The 18,153-nt window shown below is 40.5% G+C and overlaps 2 protein-coding genes across 5 annotated transcripts in view; one reads left to right on the forward strand and one right to left on the reverse strand.

Moving 5' to 3' along the window:
* Window positions 1-6,407: 6,407 nt before the first annotated feature.
* gcdha (glutaryl-CoA dehydrogenase a) lies at window positions 6,408-11,223 on the reverse strand. 2 transcript variants are annotated; one of them, XM_032527530.1, is made up of 12 exons: window positions 10,846-11,223; window positions 10,259-10,374; window positions 10,087-10,119; window positions 9,690-9,830; window positions 9,399-9,461; window positions 9,071-9,241; window positions 8,847-8,976; window positions 8,121-8,337; window positions 7,887-7,990; window positions 7,575-7,700; window positions 7,294-7,454; window positions 6,408-6,863 (listed from the first exon to the last, which is right to left on the reverse strand). In XM_032527530.1, exons 2-12 carry the CDS (start codon window positions 10,359-10,361, stop codon window positions 6,790-6,792), a joined length of 1,323 nt encoding a protein of 440 aa, XP_032383421.1. In that variant the 5' UTR covers window positions 10,362-10,374; window positions 10,846-11,223; the 3' UTR covers window positions 6,408-6,789. The 2 variants fall into 2 exon arrangements, with proteins under 2 accessions (XP_032383421.1, XP_032383412.1); XM_032527521.1 differs by having other exon boundaries at window positions 10,259-10,362; window positions 10,843-11,223.
* Window positions 11,224-13,026: 1,803 nt separating this feature from the next.
* slc44a2 (solute carrier family 44 member 2 (CTL2 blood group)) overlaps window positions 13,027-18,153 on the forward strand; it is a 20,239-nt gene continuing 15,112 nt past the window's right edge. The window contains exon 1 of one of the 3 annotated variants that reach the window (XM_032527284.1): window positions 13,027-13,279. In XM_032527284.1, the coding sequence (XP_032383175.1) occupies window positions 13,243-13,279 (37 nt within the window). In that variant the 5' untranslated portion in view covers window positions 13,027-13,242. Of the gene's footprint in view, window positions 13,280-17,515; window positions 17,883-18,153 lie in introns of those variants that run through there. The other 2 variants (XM_032527302.1, XM_032527293.1) reach the window with 2 other exon arrangements.

The following is an 18,153-nucleotide window of genomic DNA, read 5'->3' on the forward strand; positions in this document are numbered from 1 at the left end:
GAATCGAATGTGATGTTCTATCTTCTGTTTTTAGGGTTTGGGATTTATTTATTTTCTAAGAACGATGCACATTAATCAACATTTCTGAAAATGTGCCAGTGTTAGCCAGACGCCTAATTTTCAACTGTAGCCCCAGTTACCTGGCATGCATGTCTTTATGGAATCTGGAGCACCCGGATGAAAACTCACTCAAACACGGAGAGAACATGCCAACTGCACACGGAAAGGCCCCGCCCGGACCGGGGGAACGCTGAGCCACCGTGCTCTTACACACTCATGTGTTGACATGCATGCACCCCACAACTTGTACCACTGCAGCACCAGGGATGTTTTAACTTCACACCAGTGCATTTGTTTTCCCTTCGGGTTGTTTCCGGACCTACTTAACAGTCGTCCTTCTTGAAACTCTTTAGTCTCTGCACACCTCACATCCAATGACTCTTGACATACAGGCAGGATAATAATGTTCAGTTTCACGTTTGTTCACTCAGATTAGGCTGCTGCTGTCCGATTACCTAATTCCACAGCTCAAAAGTAATAAAAGGATGCTGTATTAAAGGCTAAGCTGCTCATCTAATCTTCTCTCCCTAATCTCCATCCCTCACGGAATACAGGGACTCTGGGTTTAACAGATGGATTTTACAATGTTAATTGAGAAAAGGTGCAATAATCCTCTTTTTTAGTTATGGGCACAGAGTGAAGATGAAAGTTAATAATGAAAGAAAGTAATACAAGTATGTGTGTGTGTGTTATGTCACAGACTTCATCTCTTAACAGTTGATCAGACATCTGTAAATCATGTAGCTAGGTTAAGGTCAAAATGCAGTATCTATATCACACTTTTTACAATTTACCATTATGTAATGACTTATTTCTGTATTTATTGTGTGTATTTGTAGAAACAGATAAGTGGAGATGATGATTCTAATTAATCGTACGCATGCTGGCCTTAAAAGGCCTCACAGTCACATTAATGCGCTCACCTACACTAATTGAATTAACTTTGCCCGAATAGTTAGTAGGCCGATCCTCCTAAGTGCCAGAAATACACACGGTATCAGAACAGTGACACAAACGTTTTCTTAGCGCAGGCCTACAGTACATATTCACCTTTATTTGACACAAGTGCTCACTTGGCTTTTCTGCAATATAGACACTTCTCTCTTCCTCATTCCTCTTCAGATGTTTATAAAACAGGATATTCTAAAAATATATGCGTGGAACACATTTGAGAATCACTCAGTGTAATGGTGAAGATTAAAGACATTATTTTGGCTGGACATATCATTCACTGAAGTAAAAGACACACTTCTTTTTCACAGCCAAACGTGAACTGATTATACATTTGGATTAATTGATGTGGAATATGGTCACAAGCTCCACATTACTCCATCTAAAGTGTGTCCAATGAAGTAAAGATGCTACATAAACATGGCCTGAAGTAAGTGGTGTGTGTGTGGAAGGAGAAGGTTAATAGTCATAATGCTAACTTGGCACAAATCCACAGGGATAATGAACAAGTTAAGGCCGTCCCACTCAGTGTCCCAGGCTCTGATCTTGAGAAAATCCGATTTTTGTCTCAGGTAGACACATCAGTTACTCCGACAGAAGTACGTATATATTGAGCAAAGTCTTAATGCATCCTTTCCAAGTCTCTGCAGGCCATATGATGTTGCTGAATTCGTGACACGTTACACATTTGACAAAATAGTTTTGGGTAAAATGTGTTTCAGAGGTGAAAACATGGAGCTTAAGCACTCAACTAAAGAAAATCATCAGCACAAAGGGATAAAAAAGGGAGAGAGAAGAAACCAAGTTTAGCAGATATACACTGTAAATGAAAACTGTCTTGGATCCCTTGTGTTGCTTCATGCATTACTCTCCTTTGGGATTGTCTGGCTGTAGGGCGGGCTGTTGACGCTGTGAGAGTTGGGAAAAATTGTAGGTATGTATGGGATGACGGCCATCAGAGGGCTGGATTCCGGGCTCTCATTTGGTGGAGTCATGGGGATTATGATGTCATCCTGGTCCCACACGTGGAAGGCATTTGGGTGGGAGTGACTAAGGACAGGTGGCAAGTGCAGAGGGCTGACTCCCATCGCTCTCTCTTGGTCTTTTTTCTGCTCCTCGTCGATTGGGCCCAGTAAACAGTCTGTGGAAGGACAGAAACGGGGGATTGAGAATCGTATTTGATCATTATTATTCCCCCATCTCTGCAACTGTCTTGTTATATACCACACATAGTAGCTTTTAGAGCTGCACGATGTGAGGAAAATAGGACATAACATCATTGAATATCATGCTAGGATATTATTTGCGATAAACAGATATTGAAGTGTCGGTATTCTGCTAAAATACGACAAATTGCTTGTTCGATTTAAAACAAAAAAAGAATTTCAACCATTTTTTATTTACCAAATTGAACATTGAATTGAATACAAAAGACACCACTAGAAAAAGAACAGTTACATTTTAAAGTGCAATTAAACTAATGTTTACGTTCGACCAACACAAAAGAAATCTGTTGCAGCCTTTGTGATGTTTATTGCGCCAGTTGATATTGATATTGCAATGACGATTTGAAAAAAACTATATATATATATATATATATATATATATATGTATATTGTGCAGCTCTAGTAGCTGTTGCTGAAATGTCCACTGACAGTTTGCTCCAGCACTCACATGTATGAGCTCCAAGAAACAGTACTTGGAAAAGATTTTATTTCAGCCTTTATGTTTTTCGCAGAAATAGTTGTTTTAAAAACACACACACACACACACACACACTGTGATTCTACGTGTGCTTTGAATTTAGAGTCTTATGTGGATGTGCATCAGCCCTGCTATTTTTCTAATTCAGCCAGAGTACAGTCAGACTTTTGCTGATCCTGTCTCAATAACAGACTCGAGTTGTAGACATATCCAGGTTGAGCAAATAAAAAAAACACCTTCAAGAAGACATTCAAACCTGTTTAAAAACAGGTACTTTTGCACCACTAGCTCCAAACTATCAGCATATTTGTTGTACACTGTCATGCAGTATCAAACTTGAATTGATCAATGAGGATAGAGAGCACGAGATGACAAACATATATAAAAACCAAGGGGAATTCTGGTAAACTAATCCTAACATGAGACAGCTACTTCTATTAGAAGACTTGAGTACCTGTTATATCCAGCATGAGGTCTTTGATGAGGTGACCCACGATAGCGTAAGCTACAGCGACTACGACCAGAGCAGCCACCACAAGGTAGAGAACCGATTTAGGGAGCTGGATGAGGTCCCTGGAAGGAGGCTTGTACTCCGTGTACAGAGGCTCCCCATTTTGAATAGAGAACTGGAATGGAAGTCCACCTTTGTTTGTGTCGTTAAAGTTGTCCATATTCCCAGAGTAGGAGCTTCCACGTCCTCCAAGGAGTTGTAGTTATTTTAATATATTCAAATTGAAAGGTTGCCCAATTCGATCATCCACTTGCTGAGGTGTCACTGCCTAAAATGCAGAAAGGCAAAGTCTAGAATTTAAAAAATATATAATTTTTATTGTTTAAATAACTTTAACATAGAGCAGATAGAAGCCACTTAACCAACATGAAAAAAAGGCCATCACCCACCTGTCAAGACCAAGTTTTTGCATATTTCAGATTAAACATGGGTGGATCATTACAGTTCTGATTCACCAACATGTTTCTACACAGTGGTTATCATTACTACCATAATGTCATCATCAGACTATCCTCCACAGACATCAAGACATGTAAAACAGCCTCTGTGCCTCTGCTGTGTCCTCTCTGCAGAAATAATCCAGACTGTGGGCGGTGACACAGAGAGGCAGAGAGAGAGGAAGGGAGGGATTACACTTCCAATCACAGTAAAGATCAATCAGTCCCTCAGCCCAGCCCCATCCCATGATAATCCCATACACAGATTACTTAATCCACAGTGAGGGCTTTCTCACCCATAATTCTCTCTCTCTCTCTCTCTCTCTCACACACACACACACACACACACACACGCACACACACGCACGCACACACATACAAAGAAAGAAATTATCTTTGGGAGTCTTTTTTTTTTTAAGTCATCAACTAAAAAATAAAGTTCATGCCACCACTTCCAGATTTGTCTCTGTCATAGGCTAGCCTACTCAGTATAATATATATTTTTGCTATATATATATATATATATATATATATATATATATTGTAAAACCGATCAATTAGGGTTTGTGTGGTAAGTTCCATTTTTGTGGTAACTATTTCCATTTTCTGCCAACATTACTTTGCATGTACGTTACCCCATCTATCCTGCCTATTTGATTATTTCAGTCAAATAAAACACTCAAGGGACTATCACAGGGTTGCATGAGTAATTTAGTTTTGAAATTAAGGAGTACTTTTGCAATGCTAATTTAACTTTCATAGAAATAAAATGAAATTTAACATTCATTACTTTACTTTTCCCACATCAACTAACCAGGTCAATGTCAAAACATCTCTTCATTTTAGCCAAAGACAATATTAGAACGAAACCACGTGACAAATGGTAGCTAGCAAGATCGAGATCCAGGGCATTAGCATTAAGCAGCAAGCTGAGTTAGCTAGCTAGCTAGTGAGCGCAGTTAGCTAACGGCCTGGCTACACGCCAAACAGTTAACGTTGGCTATTTTTGGTTGGTAGAGGAAACATTATACCCATTTGGTTGCAACATACTATAACTAGGTTACATAACTGTATTAATTCTGTGGTTTGCAAGTGTGAAGCTAAAGGTAATATTTTACAGTCAGCAGAGGTTAAGGTGCCTGTTAGCTAACATTAGCTGAAACTGCTAATGTAGAATTGAGCCACATTATACTCCGGAAGTATTTATATTTTTGTTCCTAACGTTATTTGTGTTTATTTAACAGATGTGTTTTTTGTTTTATTCAACTTAGATTTACACCTGCAGTCAAATAAAGCAACATGGATTTTTTCTTCGACGACCTGCCGTCCACCTCTCAGTCTACTCCCCAGAGCGGACATGAAGATTCACAGCTGGTAATGACGGTTATCCTAGTACACTAAGGAGCCAGAGAGAGACCTTTTCTTAACAAAAAACAAACAAAAAATGCTTATACACTCTTAAAAAAGAATTTAGTTTTCTCTAAAGTTAACATTTTTTTCTCACACGATTTAAAAAACAATATAAAGGGGGTGGGTCGGTTTTTCGGATCTGTGAAATCATACTTGTACAGTAAATGATTACACTCGGCCACCTAGTGGTAATGGAAAAGTTGTTTTTTCATTGTCCTTGACAATACAGGCAGAAGACATGGACCCAGATTCATCAAGAGGGAAGTCTTTAAACACAAGCATGACTGACACTCAAGGGCAGCACACCTGGTACTGCATTACCTATACCTTCTATTCCATATACTGAAGTAACAGGTGTTACTTTCACCTGGATGGACAGTACCCTATTGTTCCTCAATAAATAGGGATACAGGGTTACAGCCACATTCAACCTGCATGTCTGTCTGTTGTAGCTCCAATATAGATGACATCAGCAGGAGAGTACAGGAACTTGTGGAAAAGATAAACGACAACCGCACCAGTGATCAGAAAGTGATGGACAGCTTCCAGGAGAAGTTAGTGCAGAAGGTATAAAACTTATTTTGTACACCACAAATGTTCATCTGGTCAATAGACAGATTTTTGTTTTACTCTTATTTAATTCCCTAGGTGACAGAGATGTGTCGGCAAATGAAGGAGCACATGTACACAGTCTATGAAGAGAACAGTAATGAGATGCAGGTGAAGCTGCAGGTGTTGTCCGAGGTGCTGGAGAGCTGCACCAAGCTCAACAGTGAGCTAATAGAGGCCAACCAGGCGCTGGCAAGTCTTAGAGGGGGCCTGGCCATTAACCAGACATCAGAACCCTGATAAACTAGCTAATGTTCTAATGTCCATATTGTATTTGAAGTAGTTTTGAACTACCGGTAGTTAGTTTATGTTGAGTATTCAGAATAGTTGACTTAAATAGGATTACGACTTTTGGTTTCCTCTTTGTTCTTCCTCCTTTTTCAAGAATAGACGGTAGACTGTGCCTAGGTTTTTAGGGCAGTTAGTTCAGGTTTAAGCTCATGACTGCAGTCTCAGAAAAAGTGAAAAGCTGAATCCATGTTTTTATGTATGTTCAGTTCCAGCATTTGTTGATTTAATAAATACAAGAACAAAATAAACCATATTATTTTGTTCTCAGGTGTTTAACATTTTACACCAAAACTAAAATGAGTCAGCACAAATACGCAGTTATTCAGACCTAAAGTAACGAACAATGTAAAATGACAACATAAGAGAAATTAATTTGAATTGGACACAAGTCTGTTTCAAGGGATCTGTACATACTGAATCTCAGCTACACTCACTCATATTTCCACTCCTTCAAAACCATGTATTTACATATTTAATTAATCACAAAATAAACCAACATATAATGCCACATTTACATGCTCCCTACATAGTCAGTATGTGAAGTATATTTTGGGCATTTTCATTACAAATGTCATCCCAGTTGGACGCAATGCTTTTGTTATGTTGACCTTACGTTTTCACCAAAGATAACGAACAGAGGCAGTAATAGACGGCTCATAGTTTGAAAACACAAATGCAATGAGCTATTTGAGATTCATCCCACCAGCCAATGCTCATAATTCGAGACAGATTAAGTGCACTTTATATTTCTATACACATGAGTTTTGCCCAATGGCCAACAGGTAGCACAGCACTGATCCAAGTCCATTTCCACCTTTAATTGTCAACAGTAAAAGACTGCAGTCCAGTGATGGCTCTGCCCAGGATCAAGGCATGGATGTCGTGAGTTCCTATAAACAACAATCACATTTTACATCATGAACAAGGCATTTTCACATAAAAAGATACTTCATTTGCAGTAAGAATCACTGTATTCCACTGAAATTTGTGGTATTTTCCAAACCTCTTTTAAAAAGTCCTCATTAGGTATGAGAAAGAATGTACAGAAAGTTTTCTCTTACAATAATTTGGCTTAAGACAGGATAGTTTATGTGTATTAATTTTAACAATGTATTTGAAGTTGATTTTAAGTGGACAGCATTCTGAAAATCTATCACGATCAACCTGTAAAAATCTATACACTGCTGACCTCTGGTGGTAGATTTACAAAATTGCAGCTACAGTTTGTGATCATTTCCACTGCAAACCTGCTTTCTGTTTGTACTTTTAAAAATGCCGGAAAAAAAGAAGACTAATGTATCCACAGGTGTGTGTGCCTACCCTCATATGTGTTGACGGCCTCCAGGTTCATGACGTGGCGGATTATGTGGTACTCATCTGCGATGCCATTTCCTCCCAGCATGTCTCTGGCTTGTCTGGCAATATCTAAAGCCTTGCCACAGCTATTCCTCTTTAGCATGGAGATCATATCTGGTGCTGCTCTATTAGGATAAAAATACACACACACAATAAAAGGAAAAGTTTTGTTTTTTAGTCAAAGACAGGACTAACAAGCCCAAACAAACATGAACAAAATTCTGAGACAGAAAGAGGAGACTCACTTCTTCTGATCAATAAGTCTTCCCAGGGTCAGACAAGACTGCAGCCCAAGGGTGATCTCTGTCAGCATGTCAGCCATTTTCTTCTGCATCAGCTGGTTCCTGGCCAGTGGCACCCCAAATTGGATTCTGATTGGAGGGTAGAAAGACATGAAAATCTATCCTTCTCTAAGAATAAGCTGAGGATGGCACAACCCAAGAAGATAATCTAGATGGTAATGTTGACACTTTTTTCACTGGAGTTGGATTTTGTTATGTCTGTAAGATCCTCTGACCTTAACTTTAAAACACACACGCACACGCACACACACACACCTGTCCAGCGTGTACTGCCGTGCAGCATGGAAGCAGAACTCAGCTGCTCCCAAGGCTCCCCATGCAATGCCATACCGGGCGTTGTTCAGACAGCCAAAAGGACCCTGGTCACAATGGTCAACAACAAAAGAAATGTTTGATATGAGCATACAGTAACATTGTTGTTGTAATATTTAAGTAAAATTTATTTGGTTTTGTTGGAGTTGAACTTGATCTAAGGGAGCAGCCACTTACAGCCAGACCAGAGACGTTGGGCAGCAGGTTCTCCTGGGGAACTTCCACCTCGTCCATCAGGATCATCCCGGTGGCGGACGCCCTCAGCGAGAACTTGCCCTCAATCTTGGGGGTGGCCAACCCCTTCATTCCACGCTCCAAGATGAAACCCCGCACCTTACCATCTTCACACTTGGCCCACACCACTGCAATGTCTGCCACAGGGGAATTTGTGATCCTAGCAGAGGAAGGAAAGTGAGGAACAAGAAAAACATTAACTGCACGATTACACGTTTCAGTGATTCGCAAAGGGCTTGACGCTTGGTACAGACCCAAGTTTCAGGTAAAGCTTTGTCCACATGTGTGATGTAATGCATCTGTTAGGACTTAGGCAGTAAACACAGGCGTGTACTTTTTAAACTACCTTAAGTCCAAAATTTACAGCGACACTGGGACAGAATATTTCCCTATTCTTTGCAGCAACAGAGCAAAATCTGACTTTTAAATGGTAAATAGTCACCTCTGTTTTGTTGATATAATTCATTATTTAAATGTTGTTTTCCACAGTATATCAGATTTGTTTCACACCGATTAACCTAGACCAAACAACTAATACTGTACTTTCTAAAGCACAAATCATTGTCCAGGACTAGCATCAATATTTTCACAGTTGTCCCATTTCAGGTCAATAGAAGGCTTTGACAAATCAGGAAACCCAGTGCTTCTTATATGTGTCTGTCTACCTACCAGGTTTTGGATCCACTGATGGTGAAGGTACCACTCGATGGGTTGTATTTAGCCTTGGTCTCCATACTGCTGGGATCACTGCCGTGGTTAGGCTCTGTCAAGCCAAAGCATCCCAGGATTTCTCCCCGAGCTGCGAGACAAATGAAAACACGAGGGACACTCTTTAGACTGCCCTTTGCCATTTTGAAAATGTCATGTATGATTGCAGAAAATGTCAGTCTCACCGAGCCGGGGCAGGTACTTCTCCTTTTGGGCCTCAGTGCCGTAAGCATTGATAGGGTGCATGACCAGGGAAGACTGGACACTCATGACCGACCGATACCCGCTGTCCACCCTCTCAACCTCTCTGGCAATCAAGCCGTACGCCACATAACTCGTGCCTGCACAGCCGTACCCTGCAGGGTAAATAAAACAATAAGTAATCATCCTCCGAACATATAGAAAACACATTTTAAGATCTTTGAAATACTGCAGAACTAAGATGTTGTCCTAAGACAAAAGCGTATGTATTGTAGTACAAAATGATGACACTGTAGTTTTATTTCTGTTTACCTTTAATAGTTGGGCCTAAGATGCCCAACTCTCCCATCTCTGAGACAATCTCACGGTGGAAATCTGTAGAATGATTGGGAAAATAGGAACTTGCAGTCAAATATTTATCCAAAAAAACCTAACCTAAACTTTACAACTCAAAAAGTAAAGAAGTAAACAGCCAAAACTGCCTAAAAGACATTAGACTTTGTATAGACAACAACAAAGTTTAGCTTCTATGAGCTTGACATAAGCTTGTCCATATAGTCGAACACGGACATCATTATGATCACGCATGTGTGATTTGCTTACGTTCATGTCTGTTGGCCATGAGGATGCGGGGCATGAGTTTTTCCTGACAGTAGTCGCGGAAAGAATCCCGGATCATGATCTCCTCCTCGGTCAGCTGGCCCTCCAGATTCAGTGCATCCCGCCAGTTGAACGCCACCTTGGCTAAGGGTCAAAACACGCACACACACACACACACACACACACACACACACACACACACACACACACACACACACACACACACACACACACACACACACACACACACACACACACACACACACACACACACACACACACACACACACACACACACACACACACACACACACAGTGGTCATGTCACTGTGACATGTGACAACAGCACGTGTGAAGGAATCTGGAGAGATCAGGTTCAGCGTATCAAAACTCCACTTACGTTCCTTTGTTGGCTTTCTATTTACTTCAGCATCTAAAGTAAGGAGAATAAAAGTGTTGAGTCTCGTGGGTTACACATCACCTTAAATGAAAAGGGTTTCCTTCATCAAGGGAAATATTTTCCTCAAGACCCAATCATGTGTTTCTCTATATTTCAAGAATTTATAGTGTACCTTTGGCAGCGGTAGCAGCTGTGCCCTGGGCTCTAGACACAGTGACAGCAGCACATTTTTGGCTGTTGGAGAGCAGGCGGGTGACAGCACCTCTGAGAGCCATACTGTATGTTTATGGATCATAGAGGAAAAGCAAATTAAACACATTTCATATTGTTCAATATCCATAAAGAGTGAAAGTACATGTCATTGTTAATAGCACATTGTTATGCAACATTGTTGTAGTTAAGTTGCCAGACCAGTGAAAATCAGGTAAAATTGTCAAAACACAATAGCCTATACATTACAATTTCCTTAATTATCCATGTAAATTTTTTTTTTTGTTTGGAGTATTCATTAATGATACTGCATTAGTATTACTCCATGCAGTAGCAAAGATAGTGGTTTGGGTATTGATTATTTACAAGTTCTCTCAAGAAGAAACATCAAAGGGTTGCCTGTTTATAACCTTAGACATCATGCTGTCCCTTGGTGAACAACGTTCATATATCCTGAATCCTCTTGTAATTTCCATGCAACAAAGTTAACCGTTTAGTGACTTTTTGTTTCCAGTAGAACAGACTAAGCATGCAATGGTACTGTACCTTTTTTTCCTGCCGGCTGCTGGGTTAATCTGATGATGCGAGAACTTTTCCGCAGAGGTGAGCTATAAAAGTCGCTTAAGTAATATTTCGCCGGTTGCAACGTCACAGGGATATGTAACAGCAAACCCGGCAGCTCTTTTCCTCCATGACAGGTGAGGCAAAAGACACTGGAGGCAATGCACGACCTATACGTTGTGCAACGCTTGGAAGTTATGCAACCGATGTTGTACTGCCTGTTGGAGTGGAAGCTTTATTATACTAAACACACGCGGGGTTTGTCTGTTGGGAATGTGCGATTCTGCTTCCTGTGCCGTGTGTAGTGTGTTTTTAATTAGGTGTGTGATTTAAACCCGCAACGCATTTCCACACTCAAAATGGCGAATATGGATCACTGTTCGGCCTGGACATGTTAAAGGCGTCGGCCCACGCGCTCCCAGCTCATTGGCTGGTTAAAAAAAAGGAGCCATGCACAGATGTCTTCAGGGCCTGTCGAATATTTCACGTTCCTCTGCAGCTGACAGTGGAGCCAGCTAATCAAAACAACAGGCAAATTTAACATTTCACCTATAATCATAGGCCTATAGATGATATGAATGTTGTTGTTTCGCTTTGTGTGAGATAATTTGCATGTAAGTAGTAGGCCTATATTTAAAGCTACTTTGTGTGACGTTTGTGGTTGTTCATTTTCTACATCTGTAGGCTATTGTCCTGAACATAGACCACCGCCATCAATTTCAAGTAATCCTATTGGCTGCTCCAGAATGATGCGCCATCTTGAAATACGTTAGCCAGTAAGGGAATAACTCCAGAAATCTGAAATTTAGTCTTAAAATGTCCACCAATAGCTACTAAAAATTAAATATTTTGTAGTTGTTTTTCATGACCATCCCCAGGTTTTAAAATATACATAACCTGTCTTGATAACTCATAATAACCTAAAATGTCAATTTTCCTTGGGGATCATTAAAGTTTGACTTCTTCTTCTTCTTTATTCCAAGAAAAAACATAACCCAGTTAAAATCAAGTAAGATTAAATCAGTTGGTATAACCAAGACATTTTTTTTAACATTAAGCTTTGCAAGTTGCCTTTATTTATTTGTTGTTTGTTATTTAAGATCAGGATTCTCTTAAGGAACCTGATATTTCTTATTTATTGCTTTACCGGCACACCTTCACCTGACACTTCAGCGTTCAGAGTTGGGGCAGAGCACTCACTTGACACAGTTCCCCTTCCAGCCACATGAGTTAGAGCCTATGAAAACATGAGATAGTCTCTCCTAAATGTTTGTCCTGCAGAGGAATTTTTCAATTTTGGAGGAATGTAATGGAGTCTGTTTGTTTGGTTTTTGTATGTCACAGATTTGCTAAGTCATGGTTTACTTCTCATGGAAATGTAGATGGTAAGAGTTTGCTATCCACTTGAATTATATAGTTAAATAAATAGTTTTTCCTCATAGTAGTGGAGACTGTCCTCCAGTGGTGGAAGATATATAACAATACTACATTATAATAACTTCATTAAGCATTTAGAATGTTATTTAGGTGGGTATACAGTGTAATCTGCTAAATGTACCCTATAAGCTACTTGTGGTGAGTATGTTTGACTATATTTGGTCAATGTTCAGCTAATTTTGACTACTTTTATATACTGCTTTATGTACCGGTATATTAATTATCAATAATATTTTATACGCTGATCATATACTTTGTGAATGGAAAAAAAAACTCAATCAGCACATTGCAGTGTAGAGCTCTTTATCCAGAATAGGCTATGAAGTGGCATGAAAGTACATGACAAGAAGCTCTCAGCTGTAGCCTACTTAGCACAGTAGTTAAGTAAATGTACTCTATTTTTCACCCCTGTTGTTCTCTCTGTATTGAGGGGTAGGCCTACTTTCTTTTCCCCTCACCACATAAGGTTAAATAAGAATTTAAAGATAAAAATCCTCTCTGATTTACTCTTAATTAGGAACAGAAAACTGGTCTTTTTTAACGTCTTTATGTAAACTAGATTAGAAACCCATTAGTCCAGGGCTATTTCATTAGATGAGCATGTGGACTATGCTCTAGCCTACACACATTCCATCGAAGTAGCGGCGAGAAAATTGTGCACTCCTGATTGGTTGTGGCGGCTGTCAGTCACCACGCTCTGCTCTCCGATTGGTTGCTTTCCCTCCGCTAGCTATGAATATGCAGTGCTTCGATTTGGTTTGGGGTGTTTCTCTCTCTCTCTCTCTCTCTCTCTCTCTCTCTCTCTCTCTCTCTCTCTCTCTCTCTCTCTCTCTCCCTCCGTGTAGCGGTAGTCGGTCACTGTTATTGATGTTTTTTTCCTCGACATTTCCATGGTAACTGTCCTGTCTAAGGTCTGATCAGCAGCTAGAAGCCGAGCAGTGTGTGAGAATGGAGCTGGAGGAAAAAAAACCGGACCCTAAATACGGTAAGACCAGGTTTATGTCACTGTTTTCTTCACGATCTTTTATTTTTCTCTGAACGGGCAAAGAAATGGAAACAATGACTGCAAGGGATGGATGGGTGTGGACCCTATGGGTCTTCTGCAGATCTGGAGTCATTCTCATCCTCCTCAGCCGGGTTATTATTATCTTTAACAAAAAAATCGGCATTAAATAATTTTATTGTTCATTAGTATTTCATAATGCACAGTGAATGAAAGCAACACGATGTAGGCTAAATGTGTGATTGGTTTTTGACTGGTTTGCCCTATTTTACCAGCCTGTAAATAGCTTCCAATGAAACTAAAACTACACACCCAGTTGTTTATTGTTGGTATAGGCTACTGATAAAATAGGCACATCAAAAAAAGTCGGTTACCATCCATTCAAACAAGGCTTGCCTTTATGCGCTTGTGTTAAATTAGCTTCATACTGTGGTTCTGTACTGCAGAAACACACACAAACAGGCCAGATTTATTGTGTTTTCCTCTGGGCTTAAAAACCATTTGGTGTTTTGTAGATTGGCATATGGTCATTTCATCCACAGATGCACACACAGATACTCACACAAAGGTACACACACATTAATTGTTTTTGTTCGCACTATTTTTTTTTTTTCAAGCACGTTTTGTGGAAAATTCTCAATACCAGCCAAAGACATGACTCATTGCCTACTATTATGTGTGTCACACATGCATTTTCTCAACTTAGCAGCCCACCGCAGCCTGGCGTGGTCTTCTGGTGTCTGGGCTTGGTTGTTGTTCGAATGGACTGTTGAGTCAGGAAGTTTTCCTAACCAGTGTCATTCTTGCTTGAATACCTCTTGCCAGTGTTGTTATATGATACTATGGCCAATAGCTCCAAAGCAAACCGCAGTCTTCACACCCTCATTTCATTAGGAAGACGACACTAATGCTGTCTCATTGTGAAGTTATAAATAATTCAGGAGTTAATAGAAAGAACAATCCCCTCTTTAACAACGTAAGAAGCTCCCGACAGCCCACGCCCAAAAAGTGCACATCCTCTCCAGTCAATCCATGGAGCTCCCACTGCGGAGCATTTCCTTGTTGCTTTCCTTTTTACCAGGTCAACAGCTCTTTTCCTTACCTCTCCTCCCCCAATGAAGGCTAAAAGGTCAAGAAACCTTTGAAAACCGTTAGAAAGCTTTACAGTGCAGACACACAAAACACATTCCAGCAGTTGTTGTTTTTTTATCAGCAGAGTTTGACCTGTGAGCAGTCCCTGGCTGCCTGCTACTGTTCCCACACGTTCCCACCGTCTGTTACGGTGAGCATGCCGACAGGCAGGCTGCAGCCTGCGCGGCCCGGACTATGTTCAGCCTTGCCTGCTCTTCCCACTCAGCAGACACAGTCAAGAGGCTTCCAGTCAATAATAAGCTGGCAAAACACCCATTACCACACACACACTGAGTGTACATGTACACACATGCATGTGCACACGCAGAGACGCACTACTGCTAAATGTTTCACAATGATCGCTTGTCATTAGACTGCTGGTTGGTTCGGGAAAATCTGGCAAACTGTTGCTGTTTGATCCAAGCAGTTTCTGCAGAGAGAACGAGAGAGAATGAGAGAGAGTGATCAGAGCCCGTGTTTGTCAGCTTTAGCTCTACAAAAAGAAACTTGAATGTAGTTCCTCAAGTACGCCATTGGTAGCTGACAAAATGGGAATTTTTGAAGCAGTAGCAACAGATAGACACAGCAGTAGAACAGGAGTACATACAGTAGCATCGCCATCTTTATCTACAGGCTCTAAATATAAAAGATAAAAATGTCATGAATAAGAGCGGAGGAAATCAAATACTCACAATGTCTCGGCCTTCAGTCCGGGTGCGCGCACACTCACACCACTCACACACAACCACAGTGGCCACTAACCCATTAAGGTAGAAAGGGAGGGGTTCATCTGATAACCCCTCTGGGCCCATTAGTGAATCACGTCAGGCATGACATCATCACATACTTTTAACGCACACACACACACACACACACGTGCATACAACATATCAACTGAAACAGAGGCTAATTTGTTTCCATTCAATTTTTAAAAATATTTCATGATTGTGCTAAACATTGTTAAGATCAGTATGGTTTGGTTAAGGCTTGGCAGACGTCTGGAGCTCCATGTGGACCTGAATGCAGACAGACCGTCTGGCAGGCCCTGTGGGTTTCCACCATCAGGGTCCCTGCAGTATATAATGAACTACTTGAGGGACCCAGGTTACCCAAATGAGAGATAAAAACATCTGCAACATGTCCACCTTTTTTTTTTTTTTTTAAATCTCTTGCTCTGTCTACTCAGACTGACATCAATAAACAACTATCCCATTAATCTTTCGCCAATTACCTAAACAAACAAGACTATTGAAAAGACATTTGGCAGCATTTAAACACATCAAATGTGCTGGAATGCTTTTGAGCACAATCACAGATTGTTTTTTTGTCACAAAGCAGGCAAAGAGACGCCTGTTCCTCTCTAATGGAGCTGTCTCTCACATTAGCAGATGGTCCAGCAAATAAAGGTCTGATGGAAAAATCCCTTTCATTGTTTATCCTCTTCAGTAAAGAGAAAGACAAAAATATATATACACATGAAGTGATGGCAGGGAAGGGGAGTAAGAACCCTTTCAACTTGTATATAGATACTATCCATATAATAATAACCCTGTTTATAACTGCAGCCAGGAGACTAAACACTTCAGCAATTCGTGTTTGGCCAGAATCCTTTTGGTTAACAATAATATCTCAATAATGATCTAAAACTGAATTACAATTTTCCATGATTTTAAAAAATAACTCATATCACAAATCCTCACTTTAAAAAAAAAAAAGCTGAAAAAAAGAATTGAAAACAAAAGTTTAGAGCCCAGTCAATACATAGATACTGATATCATGTATCATTTTAGCTTATCGAAATACACTTAGGCCAATAAGTAACAAGAAATTGAGGTATAGAAAGCCCAAAAATGAGATTTGAGAACAGTGTCCATTACATAGTTTGTACATCTGAGAGGACTGAGGTTATTGTTCAAATGCAAACGCTCGGTCTGTACATGTTTTGTTCATCATTCTTCAAATTGTCAGGATCCCTATCAAAATATTTAATTGTGTTATGTCTGCATGCTAATACATGAACATATCTATTTCAGACTTTTAAAAAATATATTGGTTGACATTTTGGATTCACATACTTGCCAAAAATTAGATTGTGATCTGCTCATCTCTCTGCCATTACTAATACTATTATTACTTTAACTGTCTGAATGTTGAAATTAGCCTGAAGAACAAAGATCTGTTGAGCTCCAATACAGGTTAAGGAAACTTTGTTCAGACAAACGAGGTTGAGTTTGCATTGGCGAACACATGACCCTGTGTATGTAACAGGCACGTGTGTGAGGCCAGTTGTGAGCATTGCGTTAGATGCTGTGGCATGCAGTCCTGTCTGCCACATGGCAGTGGAAGTGGGCAGATCTAACCACCAGAGAGCACGTAGGACGGGCTTATCTCTGATGTACCGCCTCCCATGTGTCAAACACGCACAATGCATCATGACCAAATCATTCATTTCAAGAAATCTTTGTCCATTGTTTAGGAAGTTAGTTATGTAACTCGGTAGCCCGGTCCGTAGGGACTTGGCTTTGGAACCGGAGGGTGGCAAGTCCAGCTCGGACCAGGTCACAGAGCGGGGACTAGACCTTGAGCAAGGATCAGAACCCTCCAACTACTTGGAGTGCAGACTTTGTGGCATTCACATCTCTCCAATGCATTTATTAAGTAAAGTGAAAATTTGAATTAAGTTTGAGGTACTTCTTCTCAAAGATTGAATATGAAAGAGCTTATAGGGGGATGTGGTCACAGTGCTGCAACAAGCTGGAAAATAAAGCTTCTAGTAAACAGGAAGCTGAGAAAACAGAGGGCCATCAATCTTACTGGATAAGGGTTAAAGAGAAAACTGTTCAGCAGTGTGGTGTTTTTGTTTTTCTTCAAAGCCCATGCTGTGTTGTGAGAGTGATATTTTTCGGGCATTGTAGTAACTGTGAGGTAAGAGTGCAGCTGCACCAGTTGCAGTTGCAAACTGTAAAACAGATGCAACATGGAAACAGTGACTGTTTATCATGCTGATATAGTGGATTGACTCAAAGCCTAAAACAACTGTTATGGTGCCAGAGGGAAATACTGTTTTGACTTCCGATCATGTCCCTGTAAGCAAATGTGTAGAAAACACGCATTTTAGGCTTTTGTCAATTTTGGCAACAGCAGGTTCACAGGCGCCACGAGACTTTGTTGCTTCTCTTTCTCTCGATTCCCCCATCGATACCGTTTTTTTCTGCGATTCCCCCGACGATCTCTGATAAGAGAGGGACCACGGAGAGAAAGAGGGAAGAGTAGGTGAAGGCAGTGCTCTAAATACGCTGAAAGAAGGAAGTGAAGTCTTCGAGGTTGAAGGACCTCATACAGGAAGAAGACATAAAGCAACAACTATCTGCCATACACAGCAGCACACTGAGAGGAATCCATAAAACCGCCCGTGCCAGAAATAACGACGGGATGACAAAATACGAAAGACGAGGTACTGTAACGATCCGCCCTGGCTAGATTCATGACGAGGAAGGTTCTTTAGTTGCTGAATGTGTCACTGATATTATTCAAGCTTGTCACATAGACTACTACATTAATGGCGCATGAATATATCACTAATAAAAATGGTTATTGGACTGCTTTAAGTCACATATTACCCAAAGTCCAGGGACGCCTTTGTGGTAGTGCCAGTTGCGACTCCGTAATGTTTGGGCTTTGTGTGTGTGTGTGTGTGTGTGTGTGTGTGTGTGTGTGTGTGTGTG

This window comes from Etheostoma spectabile, chromosome 2, assembly GCF_008692095.1.
Source record: "Etheostoma spectabile isolate EspeVRDwgs_2016 chromosome 2, UIUC_Espe_1.0, whole genome shotgun sequence".
Classification (NCBI taxonomy): Eukaryota; Metazoa; Chordata; class Actinopteri; order Perciformes; family Percidae; genus Etheostoma; species Etheostoma spectabile.

What these genes read in the sequence shown, in the direction of transcription:
- gcdha (XM_032527530.1), bottom strand. Translation starts at nt 10,361, where the DNA reads ATGGCTCTCAGAGGTGCTGTCACCCGCCTGCTCTCCAACAGCCAAAAA. An exon ending in TAGAAAGCCAACAAAGGAAC is followed by an intron (nt 9,831 to 10,086) that starts GTAAGTGGAGTT and finishes TTTGACCCTTAG; the next exon opens with CCAAGGTGGCGTTCAACTGG. An exon ending in CATGGCCAACAGACATGAAC is followed by an intron (nt 9,462 to 9,689) that starts GTAAGCAAATCA and finishes ATCATTCTACAG; the next exon opens with ATTTCCACCGTGAGATTGTC.